The sequence below is a fragment of the Bison bison genome, unplaced genomic scaffold (assembly GCF_000754665.1).
Source record: "Bison bison bison isolate TAMUID 2011002044 unplaced genomic scaffold, Bison_UMD1.0 scf7180017864236, whole genome shotgun sequence".
NCBI lineage: Eukaryota > Metazoa > Chordata > Mammalia > Artiodactyla > Bovidae > Bison > Bison bison.
The window spans coordinates 3,098,461-3,117,682 of NW_011494808.1; the positions used below are offsets into that span (position 1 = coordinate 3,098,461).

The 19,222-nt window shown below is 44.6% G+C and overlaps 1 protein-coding gene across 1 annotated transcript in view; it reads left to right on the forward strand.

Moving 5' to 3' along the window:
- CHRNB3 (cholinergic receptor, nicotinic, beta 3 (neuronal)) overlaps window positions 1-16,640 on the forward strand; it is a 20,889-nt gene extending 4,249 nt beyond the window's left edge. Inside the window, exons 6-9 of the mRNA XM_010846447.1 lie at window positions 834-878; window positions 12,170-12,279; window positions 12,532-13,414; window positions 16,463-16,640. Of these exons, the coding sequence (XP_010844749.1) occupies window positions 834-878; window positions 12,170-12,279; window positions 12,532-13,414; window positions 16,463-16,597 (1,173 nt within the window). The 3' untranslated portion in view covers window positions 16,598-16,640. The remainder of the gene's footprint in view (window positions 1-833; window positions 879-12,169; window positions 12,280-12,531; window positions 13,415-16,462) is intronic.
- Window positions 16,641-19,222: the final 2,582 nt, after the last annotated feature.

Sequence of the window (19,222 nt, forward strand, 5' to 3'; positions counted from 1 at the left end):
CGGAGCAGAGAGAGCCGCGGTGACAGCCCTGGAGAGAGTCCCTGGGTGACCCCATTCCCTCCTGGATCTCCTGGGGACCCCAGATCTTTCCCTGACACACCCCATACCTTAATTTTCCTATTGAGTCCACATTTCTGTCATGAGGTTCCTGGGGAAATCTGTGAACTTTGATAACCCAAATTCTGCAAAACCATGCTACTGCAGTCCCCAAAGTCCCAGAACAGTGTTCCCCCATTGGCCATATCCATTCATCATCACCACCCCCCAACTGACTCAAAGCCCAAGATTCCTTCTAGAAAATCATACAAGGCCCACCTCCCATTTAGCTAGCATTTCATTCAACTTCACCCCCTTACTGTGCCTTTGGTTATGCAATTTATGCAAACATCACCACAAGGAACTGCTACTTGCTCTCATTATTATTTTCATTTTAAACAAAATATGCCTAATATTGTAGGGTCCCAATGCCATGGGGCTTCCCTGGTGGCTCAGATGGTAAAGAACCTGCCTTGTAATGCAGGAGACCTGGGTTCAATCCCTGGGTGGTAAGATTCCCTGGAGAAGGGAATGGCAACCCACCCCAGTATCCTTGACTGAGATATCCCATGAACAGGGGGGCCTGGCAGGCTGCAGTCCAGGGGGGTTGCAAAGAGTCGGACACAACTGAGTGACTAACACCCACTCGATGCCATTTAACTGTTCTTAAGTTGAGAATCCTTCCCACTTTGGACTGCTCAAAAGTAAGATTTCAAGAAGTCTTTGTGACAAAAAAAAAAAGAAAAAAATCCAATACACATTTTCACTTAATTTGAATTTACTTTTCCTTTTCTTAGGATGAAAAGAATCAGCTGATGACGACAAACGTGTGGCTCAAACAGGTAACTGTCAGTCTGAGGACTGTACCTGCTGTCTAACTGTCACCGTTCTTTCCACTGAGAAAGGTTCTATGGAAAAATAATTATTTTAAAGAGTGCATTGCGTTCTTCAGGGAGACATTTGGGAGTGTTTGGGGAAGGGTTTCTTCTTTTTTTATTTTCTTCCACGCAAGTCGGAGGTCAGTCTGGAAGCCCGTAGGTGCTGTCTTCTTGCTCCTGGAGGGGGTCTCTGAGCCGGCGGGTGGGCAGGTGACCCTGACTGTGAGTCCCAGGCTCTGGTCCCTGGGCTCCTTGGAGAAAAGGGGGCCAAGTTCCAGAGTGCAACTTACCCCACTGAAGCTAAGACAACCAGATAAGAAAACCAGCGATGTTAGTTCCCCTTCCTTCCCCCGTCCTCCCTAGGATCTTGCCCCTCCCCTAATGCTGTTGTCTAGAAAGAGAAAACGGGATGACAGAGGCCCCCACTATCAACCTCAGAACAAGGTGAAGCCCAAGTCAAGACGCTGAATCCACAAAAGAACAGGAATGATGTTTAGCTCTCAGCCTGACCACAGCCTGTCTCCTGCTCTTTGTAGAGTTGCCAGGAAACAGTTACCCTTCAAATAATACCTGTCATGTAAAGGAGAAAATATTAGTACTTCTTTGACAGGAAATGAAAAGGTTGATTTAATTACTTACTTTTTTGGTTTTGTTAACAATTACTTTTTTTTTCTTTTTTTACCTTATGTCCAGATATTACCTAATCTCCCAGAGATTTAAAATCTAGGTATGTTAGCTATCTCACTTAATTTTAACATATGTACATAACATTCTTCACTTATGTTGAAATGAGTTGTTTATCTGTGCCAGTTTAGTGCACACTCGTGCAGGTCTTTCTGCTAATGGTCTATAAGGAACAATGGATAAAAGACTCAAGGAGATTTTCTGGATCTCATCTGGGGTCATCAGATTTCACCCACTCAAAGGTTTTGATCAGATTTGGGTAATTAGTATAAATTTTGCTAGTTTCTAGATATGTTAGCATATTATGAAATGGATCTGCATATTATTTTACTTGTAAATAAAAATGTTCAGGAGAAAATAATAAGCTGGGAATGTAGGTATAAAAATACAATTTAAATAAATAGGGACTTCCCTGGCTGTCCAGTGGTTAAGATTCCAAGCTTCTGAGGCAGGGGTCATGGGTTCAATCCTTGGCCAGGGAACTAATAACCCACACACCGTCTGGGACAGCCAAATTGTTTTTTAATGTAAAAATAGTAATGATTTTTTAAAAATAAAATGAATAAATGTATTTTTCAATACATTTCTTGGGACTTATTTTACTTTTGCACTTTAGAGACTGTGGAGTTTGAAGGTATTTTGAGTTCATAAAAGTCAGTAAGAAGTCCTGTATTTGCACTTTTACAGAAGAGAAGAAAAATTCTTTGTTGAAGTGTAAATAAGCTTAGGATGTTGGCAAAAATAAAACAGACTCACTCCTCCACACACACCTCCTCCAGCTGCCACCTTACACATAAGAGAGTGGTCGAGGAGCCTTGGCTTTTGGGGTATAGGGACTTTTCACTTTCCTGAGATTTTGGAAACAAGAAGTCATTTCAGACAAAGAGAACAAGATTAGACATGAAGGGAAGAAACCGTCTTCCTCAGGCTTCAGCTGTACTTTGGAAATGACCTCCAGCAAAGCGAGGCCCCTGGAATCGCTGTCTGGTGAGCCCCTCCAGGTCAAGACAGAACTGACACCTAAAAATCCCAGAACGGAGCGAGAGAAATCTACAGGGGGAGGGAGAGAGTGCCTAGCTGCCATTTAGGAAAGCTTGCTGGGAACTTGGGTTCCCATGTCATAGAAGAAACAGGGGGAATATGGTTTCATTGCATTAATTTGCAATGCGTTGTCATAGCTCTTATCCATTTACATTTCTGAACCTCTCTAAATTAGCAAAGTGGGTATCATTATGCCTGTTACCAGAGACAGAAGAGTCTGCTTCATCTGGCTAGAACCAGCTTTCCCCAGCTGGAGCCTTGTTTGCACATCTAGCCCCGCGCAAAACATCCAGCCCTATTTCTAAATTAGAGGAATATTCAAAGTAGGAGAAACCACTGAGAACATGATGAAGCTATGAACGCACTCACACAGATTGGGTTTGGAGTGGGAATGTCACAATAGGGATTAGCCAACAAGGGCTGTGTTATGGTACAAACAGTGTGGGAGCAAAAAGATAGGAGAATCTCTGGCCTGGTGGCAGGCAGGGAGGGCTGCATGGAAGAGGAGGCATTGGAGCTCCACCACGACGTTACTTTTATACTTTCTTTTCTATGTTTTAGCTTTTTAAGCGTAAAAGAGTAAAGGAAAGGACTAAAGGAAACAGATGGAAAAAGAATATAAAACTGACATTTAAAAAAACCAGCACAGTGTTTTACACAGACCTCAGTTTCAACGACAATGTTAAAGTTTATTGAGCATCTGTTAAGTGCCCAGTCTGTTACACGTGTCATGGGAACGAATACATTCAATTTTCACAGCCACCTTCCAAAGTCTATTATGATTCCCACTTTGCAGATGAGAAGACTGAGGATTGGAGGACTGGAGTGACTTGTCTCAGGCAACACACTAGTAACTGCAGTCTGGTGAAAAGAAATCATTTTCTTCTTCCGACTTGAGGAGCTGTTGGGAGACACCCGGCCGTCCTCTCGGGGCTCTCCCTGTAAAGTCTAGCTCCTAATCCTGGCCTTCTAAGGCTTTGGTTCCTTAACCTCTGGGAGCTCTCATGAAGCTGTTCTAGAAAGGCATTTAGGAGAGAATGAGGCTGGGAGTCACTTCGTTGATTCCACAGGATTTATTGAGCATCAACTAAGGGCCAGGTAATCTGCTAGATTCAGGATGTACAGAGCGTAAAACACAACCCTGCCTACAAGGAGAGAATCTGATGTTAGTTGTGTAAAAATAATCTCCGTAATATGGTAGACACTATAAGTAACGTATATACATAAGACACTGAGTCATTACAATTATGACAATGAAATGGGGAACAAATCATGGAAGTCTTCCAAGGGGAGGAGACATTTCGGTGGGGTCTTGCAGGATCAGTAGAGGTTCCATGATCCATAAAAGTGGAGAAATTGTCACCCACCTGAATAGGTTTCCCAAACACATGACTTTCCAAAGCTCTCACACCAGAGCAAAGCTATAAGAAACTCTTTCCAATCACCTCTGTCTACCTCAGTAAAAATAAAGACAATAATGACCAAACTTCTCTCTTTTCTCTTTGCCCTCTCAGACACTGAAAAATGCTCCTTAGTCCATGGAGAGAATAAAATTCTGCCTGCTTGGTCCTAAAGCAGGTTTCCTGCAGCATACCCGAGTGAGATGACTGGTGTTTTGTTTTGTTTTTTAACCCGATTCCTCTGCTCTATCTTCTATTTCCTTCATCTTGTCTGGTATATTTAGACATTTCTCGTTTATCCTCCCAACCGCAGACCTTTACAGGCACAAATTTAGTAACATCCTGAGAAAGTCCTCTATGGAGAGCTATTTTTGTGGTATTGATTTTATTTTGCAAACTTGTCTTCGTACTTCCAGAGAGTAATAAAAACCGTACAACCCATAAATAGATTATTAACATGGACTCACTACAACTCTGTGACAAGGTCTTCACCGCCCCAGCCACTCAGATTCCACTTAGTCTTTGTCAAGGGTAGGAAAACCGCATCGCAAGCACCTGAAGGGGATGGAAGACAAAGCCATCATCCCTTCCTTACTGACAGGACGGTCGGCCCTTTGTCTGAATGTCACCCTGTGAGTAATCACCCTGAAGACAGATGCCAAGTGTATTCACTCAACTAGTGCTTCATGAGCACCTACCATGTGCCAGGGCCATATAGGGCACTGGGCCTCAACTCTGGGGGCAAAGTCCTTGAGCCAGAAGGTTCTGAGTGGCCAGGTGTTACTGAATGTGGGCTGCTGTCCCAGGCCACAGCAACCCCGAGGACACAGAGCTCCCTGAATCTTACAAGGACAGCATCTTGGACCAATGTGGTTTTTCCAACAGCTGGTTCCTGTGTGTTTTATTAGTTCAGTTCAGTTAGTCAGTCGTGTCTGACTCTTTGTGACCCCATGAGCTGCAGTACGCCAGGCCTCCCAGTCCATCACCAACTCCCAGAGCCTATCCAAACTCATGTCCATTTTGTCGATGATGCCATCCAACCATCTCATCCTCTGTCCTCCCCTTTTCCTATTATTTGGTTATGCCAAGTCTTACTTGTGGCATATGGGATCTAGCTCCCTGTCCAGAGATTGAACCTGAGCCCCCTGCATTGACAGCACAGAGTCTTAGCCACGGCACCACCAGGGAAGTCCCTGAATTCCTGTTTTAGATCACAGTAAGTTCAGAAATATGAAGGCCTCATTGGGTGGATCCCTGCAGCTGGTTTTGGAGGAGAAAACCAAGATGCTGGCTTTTTTTTTTTTTTTAAACAAACCTAAGGAAAGGCTGGCCTTGCTGTAAGGTCTGGGCCATTTGCCCAAAGCCTAGTTATCTTCCCCAACCTCCAACAGCACCTATACTTCTAGGGATTTACCTTAAACCTCCGTCACCTTCTTATCTCCTTCCTTTTCCATAGCCTCACTCTGACCTTAGCAGACGAGGCCCTGCCGTATGGTCTTCTGATTCACGTGGACCCTGAGTAAGAATGAAGTGAGTCGGGGATCCAGAGTCTTGCTGTATAAACTTGGCAGGTCACTTCCTCTCTGACTCTCTGTCTCTTCATTTATGAACTAAGGCAATACCCAGCTGCAGTGTCGCTGGGTGGTTAAAAGGTATTATGTGTGTGCATGTGACTCCTCTGAGGTCTGGCAGGTAGTGGGAACTCAATAAATGTCATTTCCTGGTGCCCTCTTCATAGACTTTCTCATCTTTAATGACAAATCCCATTTCTTGGCCTTGACAACTCAGATATAATGGGAATATGATGGTGGTTTAGTCGCTAAGTTGTGTCCGACTCTTTTGACCCCATGGACTGTAGTCTGCCAGGCTCCTCTGTCCATGGGATTTTCCAGGCAAGAATACTGGAGTGGGTTGCCATGCCCTCCTCCAGGGGATCTTCCCAACCCAGGGATGGAACCAGGGTCTTCTGCATTGCAGGCAGATTCTTTACCAACTGAGCTACGAGGGACACCCCAATGGGAATATGAGACATATAATATGCCATGTTGCCGTCTTTAAGATTAAAATGAATCAACAATAATTTCATTAATTTAATCTGGGGGGTGGCATATTACATGGCTTGAGGGATCTTCGTTCCCCAAACAGGGATCGAACCCAGGCCCATGGCAATGAAAGTGTCAAGTCCTAACCACTGGCTCTGCAGGGAATTCCGACATTAATTTAGTTTTAAGAATTTCACACCTGACTTTGAGGTAATTGAAAATCCCAGGGTGTCCCAGAGGTTGCCGATCAAGGCACCAGCAGGGAATATTTGTTTCTTGCTATCTTTTGGTCTTGGGATTAATAATTATTAATGTTTATAATAATAATTTTTCTAATTATTAAGAATCATTAGAAGACTTCATTTATTATTTTTAAAAGTCATGACAATTTCTTTTTTAAGTCTTATGATTTAGGTTTAAATGAAATTTGGTTCTGGATTGTTCTGCAGCTTGACATTTATGAATGATATTTCAGGTAATATATGTAAGAAAATTTTAAGGAAATATATATGATATGGATTTGAAGTTGCACTTTTTGGAATTAAGAAAGCTAGACTGGGAGTATTTTTCTATTTTTTTTCTCAGTCTGAGATTAACTTTGGTATTTGGCCCTGACCTACCCTTGCTCCCCTGTTCCTATAATAATAACAAGCTCTCAAGCCCGGGACTGTGGCAAAGTGGAGCTGATGTTTGTACAGAGCTTTGAGAATCTTGGCTGGGACATGCTGTGTGAACACTGGATACTGTTTCTAATCTCCTGCTTTAGAAAGGCAGAGACAGGAGGTTAATCTCCAACCCCAGGGTTTCAGAGGGAGAAGGGAAATGACCAGAAGCCTCACAGCCCCTTAGAGAGCAGGACAGAGGATTTGGGCTCTGAATCCTCATCCTGATTCAGCTGACTTTAGTACGAGCAATGATGCTGTGGTGTGGGGCTCAGCCAGCATCATGGTGGACCATGTCCTGCTGGATTTTGGTGAGCCCCTCTGATGGCATGTTGGTGGGGACAGCATCTCTAATTCCCCAGGTCTGACCTCAGAAGGACACTGAGACTGTAAGGAATGTCTCTCCAGTCTTGCAAAGGAGCATAGCCAGTGAAGGATTGTCCAGGGGTGGAACTCTAATTTGATGTTCAATGCATTCTCTCTCTCTTTCTCTGTCTTGGGTACCCCCAACAGAGTCCCACTGACCATGAGTCCCACCTGTTCTTTACTGTTCAAGAACGTACCCTGAATCCACTGGAGCTGATTTTATATCCTCCTCAAGGATTCAGACATGCCCCTCATTCATCCAGCCACTCACATCTGCTCTTCATCCTGGAACAGAATCCTCAGTAGCCCTGCTCCTTCCTCCATGGTACCCACTGCCCGCTCCTGCCCTCTGTCTCAGCTACAGTGTCATCCAATCAGAACCGCCTTCCCTGTCCACTCAATGTCCCCCATTTTTTCACCCAAACCACCCCCTTCGTGGCCGTGAGCACAGGGTGATGGTTTGCCTGTTAGTTCATGGGTTCTAGAATCTTCCCTGGTGGCTCAGTTAGGTAAAGAGTCTCCCTGCAGTGTGGGAGACCTGGGTTTGATCCCTGGGTTCGGAAGATCCCCTGGAGAAGGGAATAGCAGCCCACTCCAGCAATCTTGCCTGGAAAATCCCATGGACGGAGGAGCCTTGCGGGGCTCTAGTCCATGGGGTCGCAAAGAGTCAACACAACTGAACAGCTGACACACACACTCCCCACCAGGAGTTCCCACAGAAAGGAGTGTGAGTCTGTCTGGGGGGCAGAAAGAGGACTGAATGGTCTATCACGGGCTCTGGTCTGAGGCAGCCCCAGGTAGGAGGACAAGGTGGCCCTGCTCAGAGCTGGTATAAGCCTTGCATATTTGTGGGATGGATTAATTTCCCCCGAATATTAAGTTCCTGAAGCACAGCCTCTGGACTTCCTCGGGCCACAGCTCTCCATCCTGCTGCTGGAGGTGCGATGAGCAAGACGAATCTTTCCAACGGAACCACCTCTCCCCCGGGGCTTGGCCCGTTTCCCTGAGCACAGTCTGCACAGCTGCTGTGCGTTTGCCCCTGGAATCTGAGCTCCCCACTTCTTCCTGGGCTGCAGAGCCAGGCTTCGATAAAGGTGACCAGTTCCTGTAGAAGAGAGAAGGCTGAATTCCAGAAGCAGGCGATTTTTTTGGAGATCTTTAGGTTCCAAGTGGAGACACTGTGGGTTTGGGCTCACTAACACTGTGCTCACTTAACACTGATATTAAAGAAGGAGCCAGAGTGTAAGAGACCAGTTCTAGTCAGTCTGCCTAAACGTGTCTGTCTGCAAGGCTCGTCCCTGTGTACCTGCTGCTTGCTCCCTTTGCTGTTGCTGGTCAGTCACGAAGTCGTGTCCAATGCCTTGCGACCCCATAGACTGCAGCACACCAGGCTTCCCTGTCCTTCACCATCTCCCCGGGTTTGCTCAAACTCATGTCCATTGAGTTGGTGATACCATCCAACCATCTCATCCTCTGTCACCCCCTTCTCCTTTTGCCTTCAATCTTTCCCAGCCTCAGGGTCTTTTCCAGTGAGTCGGCTCTTGACATCAGATGCCCAAAGTATTGAAACTTCAGCTTCATCTTCAGTCGTTCCAATGAGTATTCAGCGTTGATTTCCTTTAGGTTTGACTGGTTTGATCTCCTTGCTGTCCAAGGGACTTCAGGAGTCTTCTCTAGCACCACAATTCGAAAGCATCAATTTTTTGGCGCTCAACCTTCTTTACTGTCCAACTCTCACATCCATACATGATTACTGGAAAAACCATAGCTTTGACTGTATGGACCTTTGTCAGCAAAGTGATGTCTCTGCTTTTTAATATGCTGTCTAGGTTTGATGAAAATGAAAGAGGAGAGTGAAAAAGTTTGCTTAAAGCTCAACATTCAGAAAACTAAGATCATGGCATCTGGTCCCATCACTTCATGGGAAATAGATGGGGAAACAGTGGAAACAGTGTCAGACTTTATTTTTTGGGGCTCCAAAATCACTGCAGATGGTGATTGCAGCCATGAAATTAAAAGAGGCTTACTCCGCAGAGACATTACTTTACCAACAAAGGTCTATCTAGTCAAGGCTATGGTTTTTCCAGTAGTCATGTATCGATGTGAGAGTTGGACCATGAGGAAAGCTGAGCATCGAAGAATTGATGCTTTTGAACTGTGGTGCTGGAGAAGACTCTTGAGAGTCCCTTGGTCTGCAAGGAGATCCAACCAGTCCATTCTGAAGGAGATCAGCCCTGGGATTTCTTTGGAAGGAATGATGCTAAAGCTGAAACTCCAGTACTTTGGCCACCTCATGCGAAGAGTTGACTCATTGGAAAAGACCCTGATGCTGGGAGGGATTGGGGTCAGGAGGAGAAGGGGACGACAGAGGATGAGATGGCTGGATGGCATCACTGACTCAATGGACGTGAGTCTGAGTGAACTCCGGGAGTTGGTGATGGACAGGGAGGCCGGGCGTGCTGCGATTCATGGGGTCGCAAACAGTCGGACCCGACTGAGCGACTGAACTGAACTGAACTAGGTTTGTCATAGCTTTCTTTCCAAGGAGCAAGTGTCTTTTAATTTCGTGGGGGCAATCACCATCCACAGTGATTTTGGAGCCCAAGAAAATAAAATCTGTCACTGTTTCCACTGTTGTTCCCTGCTCGAGGTCTATTTTATATGTTAAAATACACTTTTCATATATATAAGGAACTAAAACCTCAGTCATTAGAAAACAAACAACCTGATTAAAGAATATGCAGAGGACTTAACAGCCACTTCACCAAAGAAAATGTATGGATGACAAATAAGCATATGAAGAAAAGCTCAATGTCATTTAGTCATTAGGAAAATCTATAGCAAAAGCTATAATGAGATACTACTTTACAACTATTATAAACATTTCAGTGTGACTGTACCCAGAACAGGAGATGATGCCAGACAGCTGGAATGCTCATGCATTGCTAGTGGGAACAGAAAATGATCCAGCCACTCTGGTGCCATATAAAGTTAAACATAGACTTACCCTATGACCCTGCCATCCTCTCCTAGGTATTTACCCAAGAGAAAAGAAAATGTTTTTCACCCCCAAACCTACAAAATTTTTATAGTCACTTTATTTATAGTCATTAAGAATTGGAATGAATACAAACATTTTACCTGGTAAATGGATTAAAAAAATTGTGTTATATCCCTACAATGGAATACTTCTCACTAATAAAAAATAAACAACCTACCTAGAATCCAAAAATGTATTTCAATAGGTAAAAGAAGTCTGGATGGACAGGCCATGGACTGTGATTCCATTCTCTGGCATTCTGGGAAAGGCAACATCACAGGATCAGAAAACAGAGCGGTGGTTGCCTGGGATGGGGAGGTGCGAGTGTTGATTACAAAGCGCAGCCTAAGGAAAACTGGGAGCAGGGGAGCTGTCCTGGTATCTTGATGGTGATCATGACTATCCAACTGTTTGACTATAGAACCGGACACAAAAGAGTGAATTTTATTGTATGTAAATATTTTAAACGTAAAAGTGAAAAACCAAAAATGCTGCTCTGGGTTCCCTTCAACATTTCTGAGATTCAGACTTGCTGCTGATAGTGGAAGTCTGCTTGTGTTAGTCACTCAGTCGTGTTCAACTCTTTGAGACCCCATGGACTGCAGCCCACCAGGCTCCTCCGTCTATGGAATTCTCCAGGCAAGAATACTGGATTGGGTTGCCAAGTCTCCTCAGCAGGAGACAAATTATTCATAGAAAGGAAATTGTATTTGCTTTTCAAAGTGGGCAGAGGAAGAGGAAGGAAGAGAGAAGCCTGTGAGTACCGAGTAAGCATGGTAAATGCTTTATTAGTTTGAGCTCTTAAACTGCCAGCCTTCATATGCATGGTTTTCCATAAGGAGTCATGCAGTTTTTTTTTTTAATCCTTTAAGTGTAGCTTTCTAAAGTCCCTACCTTTTAAAATTTGGTTTTCAAGGGTCAAGCCTCACAAATATTGTCTAAGAGAGACAGTGTCTCATCTGGAGTGTATCATTCCATCCTTTTCCAGGCATCATGCATATTTCAATATTGTACCATCTAGTGAATTATCCATCTGCTGACTCCTGATTTTTTAATGACAAAGTTGGCATCACTAGGCTGCAGGGAGCCTCATACTGGGCACACCCTCCTGACTTTCTGAAATGTCATTTAATATTATCCTTCATTATTCCTCAACTGTCCACATGACAGATGGTGGGATAATTCACTTTCAGGTCAGATTTCATAACATTCTGGATTCCAAATCTTTTTAAGTCCGCTTCTACTGCAATTGGGTCATCCATACACCATCCTTTCGACCTTCATAATCCAATCAATTAATGGTTTTGTTAATCTGGATCCATCAGCCCCTGTAAACCATGCTAAATGATTTCATTCTATTACGAGGAAAAATATGCAAGCTAACAACATTTAGCAATATAATTTAAAACTAGATTTGGTGCTTCACAGAATAAGAACAGGTTAGAATGTAAAAGGAAATTCTTGGAAAATATTTTTCCATTGCATAAAACTTATAATGTCCTCAAGAGTAGTCAGCAGATATTGGATATTTCATATTAGCATACTGTGTGGATCTTTGTCCAAGACTCTTGATTGATATTCAGAATCATTGATATCCATTTTCATGAGATAACTATATCGCTGGATGGACCAACTCTCCAAGAATAAACTGAGTTAGAGCTGTCTTTGCTTTTCTTTTGTTTCTTCAGAGAAAATAGACTGAAAACAAATAGGTCACAAATCAGTGAAGTTTGTTGCTGAGCCTCTATCATTTGTGAGGTGGTCATGGCAATTTTGGAATTCCCAGGCTGGACAGGTGTGAGAGTCTAGACCATCAAACACCAGGCTGGCTCAGGCTATACCTTCAACTGCCCTGAGTCACAGACCAGGGCCATAGGCCTAAAGCAGATGTATTTCTCTTTTAAAATAAAACAAGAGATTCATAAATTAACAGAAACTTGGAGATTCCAAACTCGAACTGAATTTCCAGAATAAAATTATTCTGAAATAATTTTATTAATTTATATTCATTTCCACACAGGAATGGACAGACCACAAGTTACGCTGGAATCCGGATGAATACGGTGGGATTCATTCCATTAAAGTTCCGTCAGAATCTCTCTGGCTTCCTGACATAGTTCTCTTTGAAAAGTAAGTCTCGCAGAAGACAAATCCGCTAGTCCGATGAGGCATGGAAACAGAAAAGCCTGATTGTGCCAAAATAATTAAGAGAAAGGTACAACCTTGATGAGAGAATTGTTCCTTTCGGAAATCTTGTTTGATGCTGTGATAGGAAAGGAATAAAATACAAATAGAACAGTGGTGGGGGGGGGGCGCAGGGGGAGACTGCTAATCTGTGTTAGACTAACCTAGGCTAAGCGCGAGCGAACCGTCTTTCCACAGCGCCGACGGCCGGTTCGAAGGCTCGCTCATGACCAAGGCTGTGGTCAGATCGGACGGGACCGTGGCGTGGACGCCTCCCGCCAGCTACAAGAGCTCCTGTACCATGGACGTCACGTTCTTCCCGTTCGACCGGCAGAACTGCTCCATGAAGTTCGGGTCCTGGACTTACGACGGGACCATGGTGGACCTCGTCCTCACAGACGAGAACGTGGACCGGAAGGACTTCTTCGACAACGGAGAGTGGGAGATCCTGAACGCCAAGGGCACGGCCGGGGGCCGGAGGCACGGCGCCTACTGGTACCCGTTCATCAGCTACTCCTTCGTGCTGCGCCGCCTGCCCCTGTTCTACACGCTCTTCCTCATCGTCCCGTGTCTGGGGCTGTCCTTCCTGACCGTGCTGGTCTTCTACTTGCCTTCCGACGAGGGCGAGAAGCTCTCCTTATCCACCTCTGTCCTGGTTTCCCTGACGGTCTTCCTCCTGGTGATTGAGGAGATCATCCCGTCTTCCTCCAAGGTCATCCCGCTCATCGGGGAGTACCTCCTGTTCATCATGGTCTTCGTCACCCTGTCCATCATCGTCACCGTGTTTGTCATCAACGTCCACCACAGATCTTCCTCAACCTACCACCCCATGGCCCCCTGGGTTAAGCGGCTCTTTCTGCAAACCCTTCCTAAGTTACTCTGCATGAAGGACCACGTGGATCGCTACTCTCTCCCAGGTAAAGAGGAGAGGAAACCCGCCCTGAGAGGTCAAGTCCTCGAAAGAAGGAAACAAAAGCAGATGAGTGATGGAGAAAAAGTTCTGGTTGCTTTCCTGGAAAAGGCGGCGGATTCCATCAGATACATTTCCAGCCACGTGAAGAAGGAGCATTTCATCAGCCAGGTGAGGGAGCTGTTGTGAGCCCCGACTGAGATTTTTAATGTCTGTTTGCAACAAATAGGGTCCCTGTTTCAAACGTGACCTTATCAGCTACCTGCTTGACATGCATATAACTTCACACAAGCCCTGACACAGAATAGGGACTTCAGTATGAATTTTCAGGGAGACCTTCACAAAAACAGAATGAGCAAAAGAGAAGCAACTCTAGATTAAGCACAGCTCCCTCATATTAGATGTGAGTCTATTTAAATAATTCAATTCTACATTGAAGTTGTTTGTCCAGGTCTCTGGTCATTTATCTCTCATTTTTTTATGGGATGATGGATAGCTCTATTCAGGATATTTGGAAATCAGAAAACAGAAAGAGTCAAGCTTTATATTAATACAAAACATGATGTAACAGCAAGTATTTAGTTCACAGATTTAGTTTTTAAGATGTGGAAAGGATATGGATTTAAGACTCAAAACAGTTCTGCTTGCAGATGCTACCCATGTTCCACTCTCTTGAGAAAAGCTGCTTAACCTGACCTTGTTTTCTGAACTCTCCCTTGAAGGGAGGAATTACAGACATCAAGTACAAAATATGTATTATGTGCCCAGCACACATGGTCTCATGATGTGCAGACAATAAACATTAATCCTCATCTTTCTTCTCTCCATCTCTCCCTCCTCTAAATGGTCCTTCCCCTGCGGAAGGAAAATATTATTTGACATGTAAATACTCAGCACAAACGGTAGTCTGTTGCTTAAAAAGAGTTAATATTTATACCAGTTTATACAGTTCTATTATTTTACTCTAAAATCAGTGAAAATTAGTGCCAACAGCCTAATGCCATAAACACACTTAAGAAAGAATAGGTTTTTCAAGAAACAGCTTCTTGTATTTTATATGGGCACTGCCTAGTACCTCCTCTCTCTTATAATTTGTTGTTTTTTAAATCCACTTAAAATTTTTTTTTAAAGCACTGGGGAAAGAAATGCTGCTATGGAACAAGCATTTCAGCTATTCTTAAGGTTTTCTATTTCTTTATTTACATCTTTTAGAAATTCTAACACAAAGATTTAAATGGTTTTTTATAGACTTCCCTGGTAATACAGTGGTTAAGCTTTCCAAAGCAGGGAATGTGGGTTTGATCCCTGGTCAGACAGCTAAGATCCCACATGCCTTGTGGCCAAAATAAATATATAAATAAACACCAAAGCAACGTCGTAACAAATTCAAAAAGACTTTAATAATGGGTCACATCAAGACTAAAGTATTTTTTAAATTTTTAAAATCAAAAGTAGCTTTTAAAAAATTATAAAAATAACATGTTGTTGGCATAAGGAATTTGGAAAATATGAAACATTTAAGACGATTCACATCACTAATAATCCCCCACTTAAGGTTGACACTTTTTAAAATTAAATGTGTTTATTTTTAATTGGAGGATAATTGCTTTACAATATTGTGGTGGTTTCTGCCATATAGCAACATGAATCAGCTGCAGGTATATGTATGTGAAACTCCCTCCTACCTCCCACCCCATCCCACTTCTCTACGTTGTCACAGAGCTCCAGATTTGAGCTCCTGCATCATACGGTAAATTTCCACTGGCTTTCTAATTATACATATGGTAGTGTATATGTCTCAGTGCTACTCTCTGAACTCATCCACCCTCTCCTTCCCCACTGTGTCCACAAGTCTGATCTCTGTGTCTGCATCTCCATTAAAGTGAAGTGAAAGTCGCTCAGTCGTGTCTGACTCTGCGACCCCATGGACTATAGAGTCCATGGAATTCTCCAGGCCAGAATACTGTAGTGGGTAGCCTTTCCTATCTCCAGGGGATCTTCCCAACCCAGGGATTGAACCCAGGTCTCCCGCATTGCAGGTAGATTCTTTACCAGCTGAACCACCAGGGATGTCTCCATTGCTGCCCTGCAAATAGGTTCGTCAGTACCGTCTTTCTAGATTCCATATATATGCGTTAATATATGTTATTTGCTGCTGCTGCTAAGTCGCTTCAGTTGTGTCCAACTCTGTGAGACACCATAGATGTCAGCCCACCAGGCTCCCCCGTCCCTGGGATTCTCCAGGCAAGAACACTTGAGTGGGTTGCCATTTCCTTCTCCAATGCACGGAAGTGAAAAGTGAAATTGAAGTCACTCAGTCGTGTCCGACTCTTAGTGACCCCATGGACTGCAGCCTACCAGGCTCCTCTGTCCATGGGATTTTCCAGGCAAGAGTACTGGAGTGGGTAGCCATTGCCTTCTCCCATATGTTATTTGACACTTAACATTTTCACCTTCTTTGTGGTTTTCCCTAAGGCTTTATTTCTAAACCTCTACGTGCACAATATTTTCAAGTTCTACATCAGCATCTATGTTCCTTCTAGAACAGCAGGCATCCTGCTCAGCACTGTCTTTACCAAATCCCCAGGTAGTAGAAATGGGACCTTTATTTTCCCTTGAAAGACCTCTGGCCTGGTCTCTGAGACTCCCCCAGCCCGCAGCTTGTCCTGGTCTGACCTGGCCCTCCCAGGCTGCAGACCAGTCTCCCAACCTCCCTTCCTCCAGAGGGACTGGGTCTCCTCTGTCCCTCACCACTTCCTGTCATCTCCTCCAGGAGTGTCCCCCATAGCCCTACCCAGCTGTGGAGTGGGGGAAAAGAGGCCACTGAAATAAGTGACCCCCCAAATCCTTAATTTATAAATCTGTGCTATATTTCCTATGCCATAACAGGAAGCATTGCAGTAGGAGATGCTGGCTTTTTATTTGGGTAAAAATCAGGCTTTTTCCGTTTTAGTCAGTACCATTTACAACTGCATCAGTGATTCTGTTATTTCTATTTTACCTCCTCGATGTTGATGAAAGCGTTTCCCCGAACTTGAGCTACACGCCGTTTTCTTGGGCACCAACCATGAGGTCCCAGGAAGTCGATGTCTCGGGGGAGGTGTCAGGTGCGTTTGGAAAACTGCAGGGCTGTGATCCGAATAGGATTCCTTTGAAGTCCCTGAACTCAGAACAGCCGTGCAGCATCCTGAATGGAAGGTGTCCTTTTCTCTTCCGCAGGTGGTGCAAGACTGGAAGTTCGCAGCTCAAGTTCTCGACCGGATCTTCCTGTGGCTCTTTCTGATCGCATCTGTCACCGGCTCGGTTCTGATTTTCACCCCTGCTTTGAAGATGTGGCTACACAGTTACCATTAGGAGCAGGAATCCAGAGCGATCTAACACACGCCCCTAAAGACAGAATCACACCTTAGAGCTGACATCCAGCCCCCATGTGTATACAGCATGCAAACCCACGTGCTCGTCAGGAGGCCCCGAGGGTGGACAGTGTCTTGTGTCGTCCTCAGAGAGGCTGAACCTCGGTTGCCATGACAGCGAGTTGGGTGTCAATTAAGCAGATCCTCCCCCGGACCCCGGCTTTGGCTTCCGCAGACATTCAAGGAGAAATTGTGAGTCTGGGCCTGAGATCACGAGCCTGTGACACACAAGGGCGGTTGCTGTGTTTCGCCAAGAACTCCAGGAAAGGGAAGACTCCAGCATGGGCTGGTGTCCTTGGTGGTTTTGCCCGGCTGCCAGCTGGCACTGGCATTGTGGCCATTGCTTCTGTAGCCATGCGCCTGCCCTGCGGGTGAGCTGTTTGGGGCATCACACGGGTACCAGGGCAACCCCAGGCACGGCACACCTGTCATTACTAAGACTCCAGGAAGACTGGTGACTCAAGTCCCCCAAACCTGGCATTCGTTCTGCGTGGTCTGGCTCGAATGTGGGCCACCTTTAAGCCGGGTTCCTCGTGGCTCCTTCATAGGCTCACGACGGTGTTCAGGTGGTCACGCCAGAGGCTGCTATGGAGTAAGACTTGCTGTAAGGCCATAGCAAAATAACTTGCAGTAGAAACAGTGTCATCGGCTGCCAGGAGGGCAGTTATTATACCCATTCTCTTTTCCTAGAAAACTGAAATTCTGAACGTGCTCTGATAATGGTTTTTTTTATGTCCCCTCATCTAATCTAACCCATATCAGCAGCATCCTCTGGGCTGCTCACCCAGTTTTTTCTCTCTCCCTCCCCTCTCTGCTTGCTGCTTCTTCCTCTGAGAACACTTCAGTTCTACTCTCTTAGCAAATTTCAGTTATACAAAGCAGTGTTATCAACAGTGGTCACCATATTTTATATTAGATCCTCTGACCTTATTCATCTTGTAACCCAAAGTGTGTGGCCTTTTACCAACCTCTCCCCATTTCCCCACCCCCCAGCCCCTGGCAACCACTTCCCTCTCTCTGTTTCCAAGAGTTCAAGTTTTTTTTTTTTTCCCTAGATTCCACGTATGAATGAGATCATGCAGTATTGTCTTTCCCTGTCTGCCTTATTTCAAAGCAACATGTCCTCTGGGTTCATCTATATTGTTGTAAATGACAGGATTTCCTTCTTTTTATGAATTGCATTCCATTACATATATATCACATTGGCTTTATCCATTAATCTGTGGACAGACAGACAAGTAAGTTGTTCCATGTCTTGAGTGTTGTCAGTAATGCTGCAGTGAACATGAGGGTACAGATATCACTTTGAGAGAATTATTTCGTTTCCAGGAGTGGGCTTGCTGGAATGTATTCTCCACATTCCCGTCCACATTTGTTGTCTCTTGTCTTGCTTATGACAACCATCCTAATAAGCACGAGGTGATCCCTCCAGGTGGTGGGTTTTTTTTGTTGTTGTTATTTATTTGGCTGCGCTGGGTCTTAGTCGTGGCATGCAGGGTTCGTTCGTTGACTCATGTGAGGTCTTTCACTGCGGCGCATGGACCCTCCAGTTGTGGTCACAGGCCCAGTAGTTGCTTGTGGTATGCGGAATCTTTGTTCCCTGACCAGGGATCAAACCCACCTCCCCTGCATTGCAAGGCGGAGTCTTAACCACTCGACCAGCAGGGAAGCCCCTCGCTGTGGTTTTGATTTGCGTTCCCCTGATGCTGAGCACCTCTCATCTACGTGCTGGCCATCAGATTGCCGTCTTCGGAAACGTATCTCTTCAGATCCTTGACCCATTTTTAAACTGGGTTGTTTGGGTTTTTGCCGCTGAGATGGTCCTTGCATATTTTGAATAGAAGCCTCTTACTGAATGTCTGTTTTGCGAACATCTCCTCCCCTTCTGTAGGTTGCCTTTCATACTGATGGTTCCCTTTGCTGTGCAGTCCCGCTTGTTCATTGCGCTTTTACTGCCTTTGCTTTGGTGTCAAATCCCAACCTCCCCCCAAAAAAACCCATCACCAAGACCCTTCCCATTCCGTTTGCCTGGTCCTGCCCTCTGAGAGCGCTCATCCCCACCCCGCCCCCACCCCGTCTCTGAGACTCATGGGAGAGGCTCACAGATTTTTCTCTCACAGATGCCAAATCCTGGATTTTAGCTTGAAATAGCTGTTCTCCTTTCCCAGTTCTAAAATCCAAATCCTTCTCTGGATTATTTTGTGCAGAGCATGTTTCTTATAAACTCTTTGCAGCTGGCACTTAAAAAATCCAATTTAATTATTTAACCTTTTCACGCAAATTCTTACCACCACTATGTTGAACCTGATTTATGCCATTTTGTTTGTGTTTTCTGTATGATATTTTCTTATTCCTTTTTTTTGGCTCCTTTAGCCTTGACTGAATTTCTGTCACTTCTTCTTCTCTAATGATTGAAAGGTATGCACCCTTTCCTAGTAATCTATTAATAAACATATTTGAACTTGTTTTTTTTTTTTACCAGTGTTGAGAACCTGTCCACTACACTCTAAGCAAAACCAGATACTAAATCACTTTCACCTGCCCCTTTCCTTATCACCTTTTATGT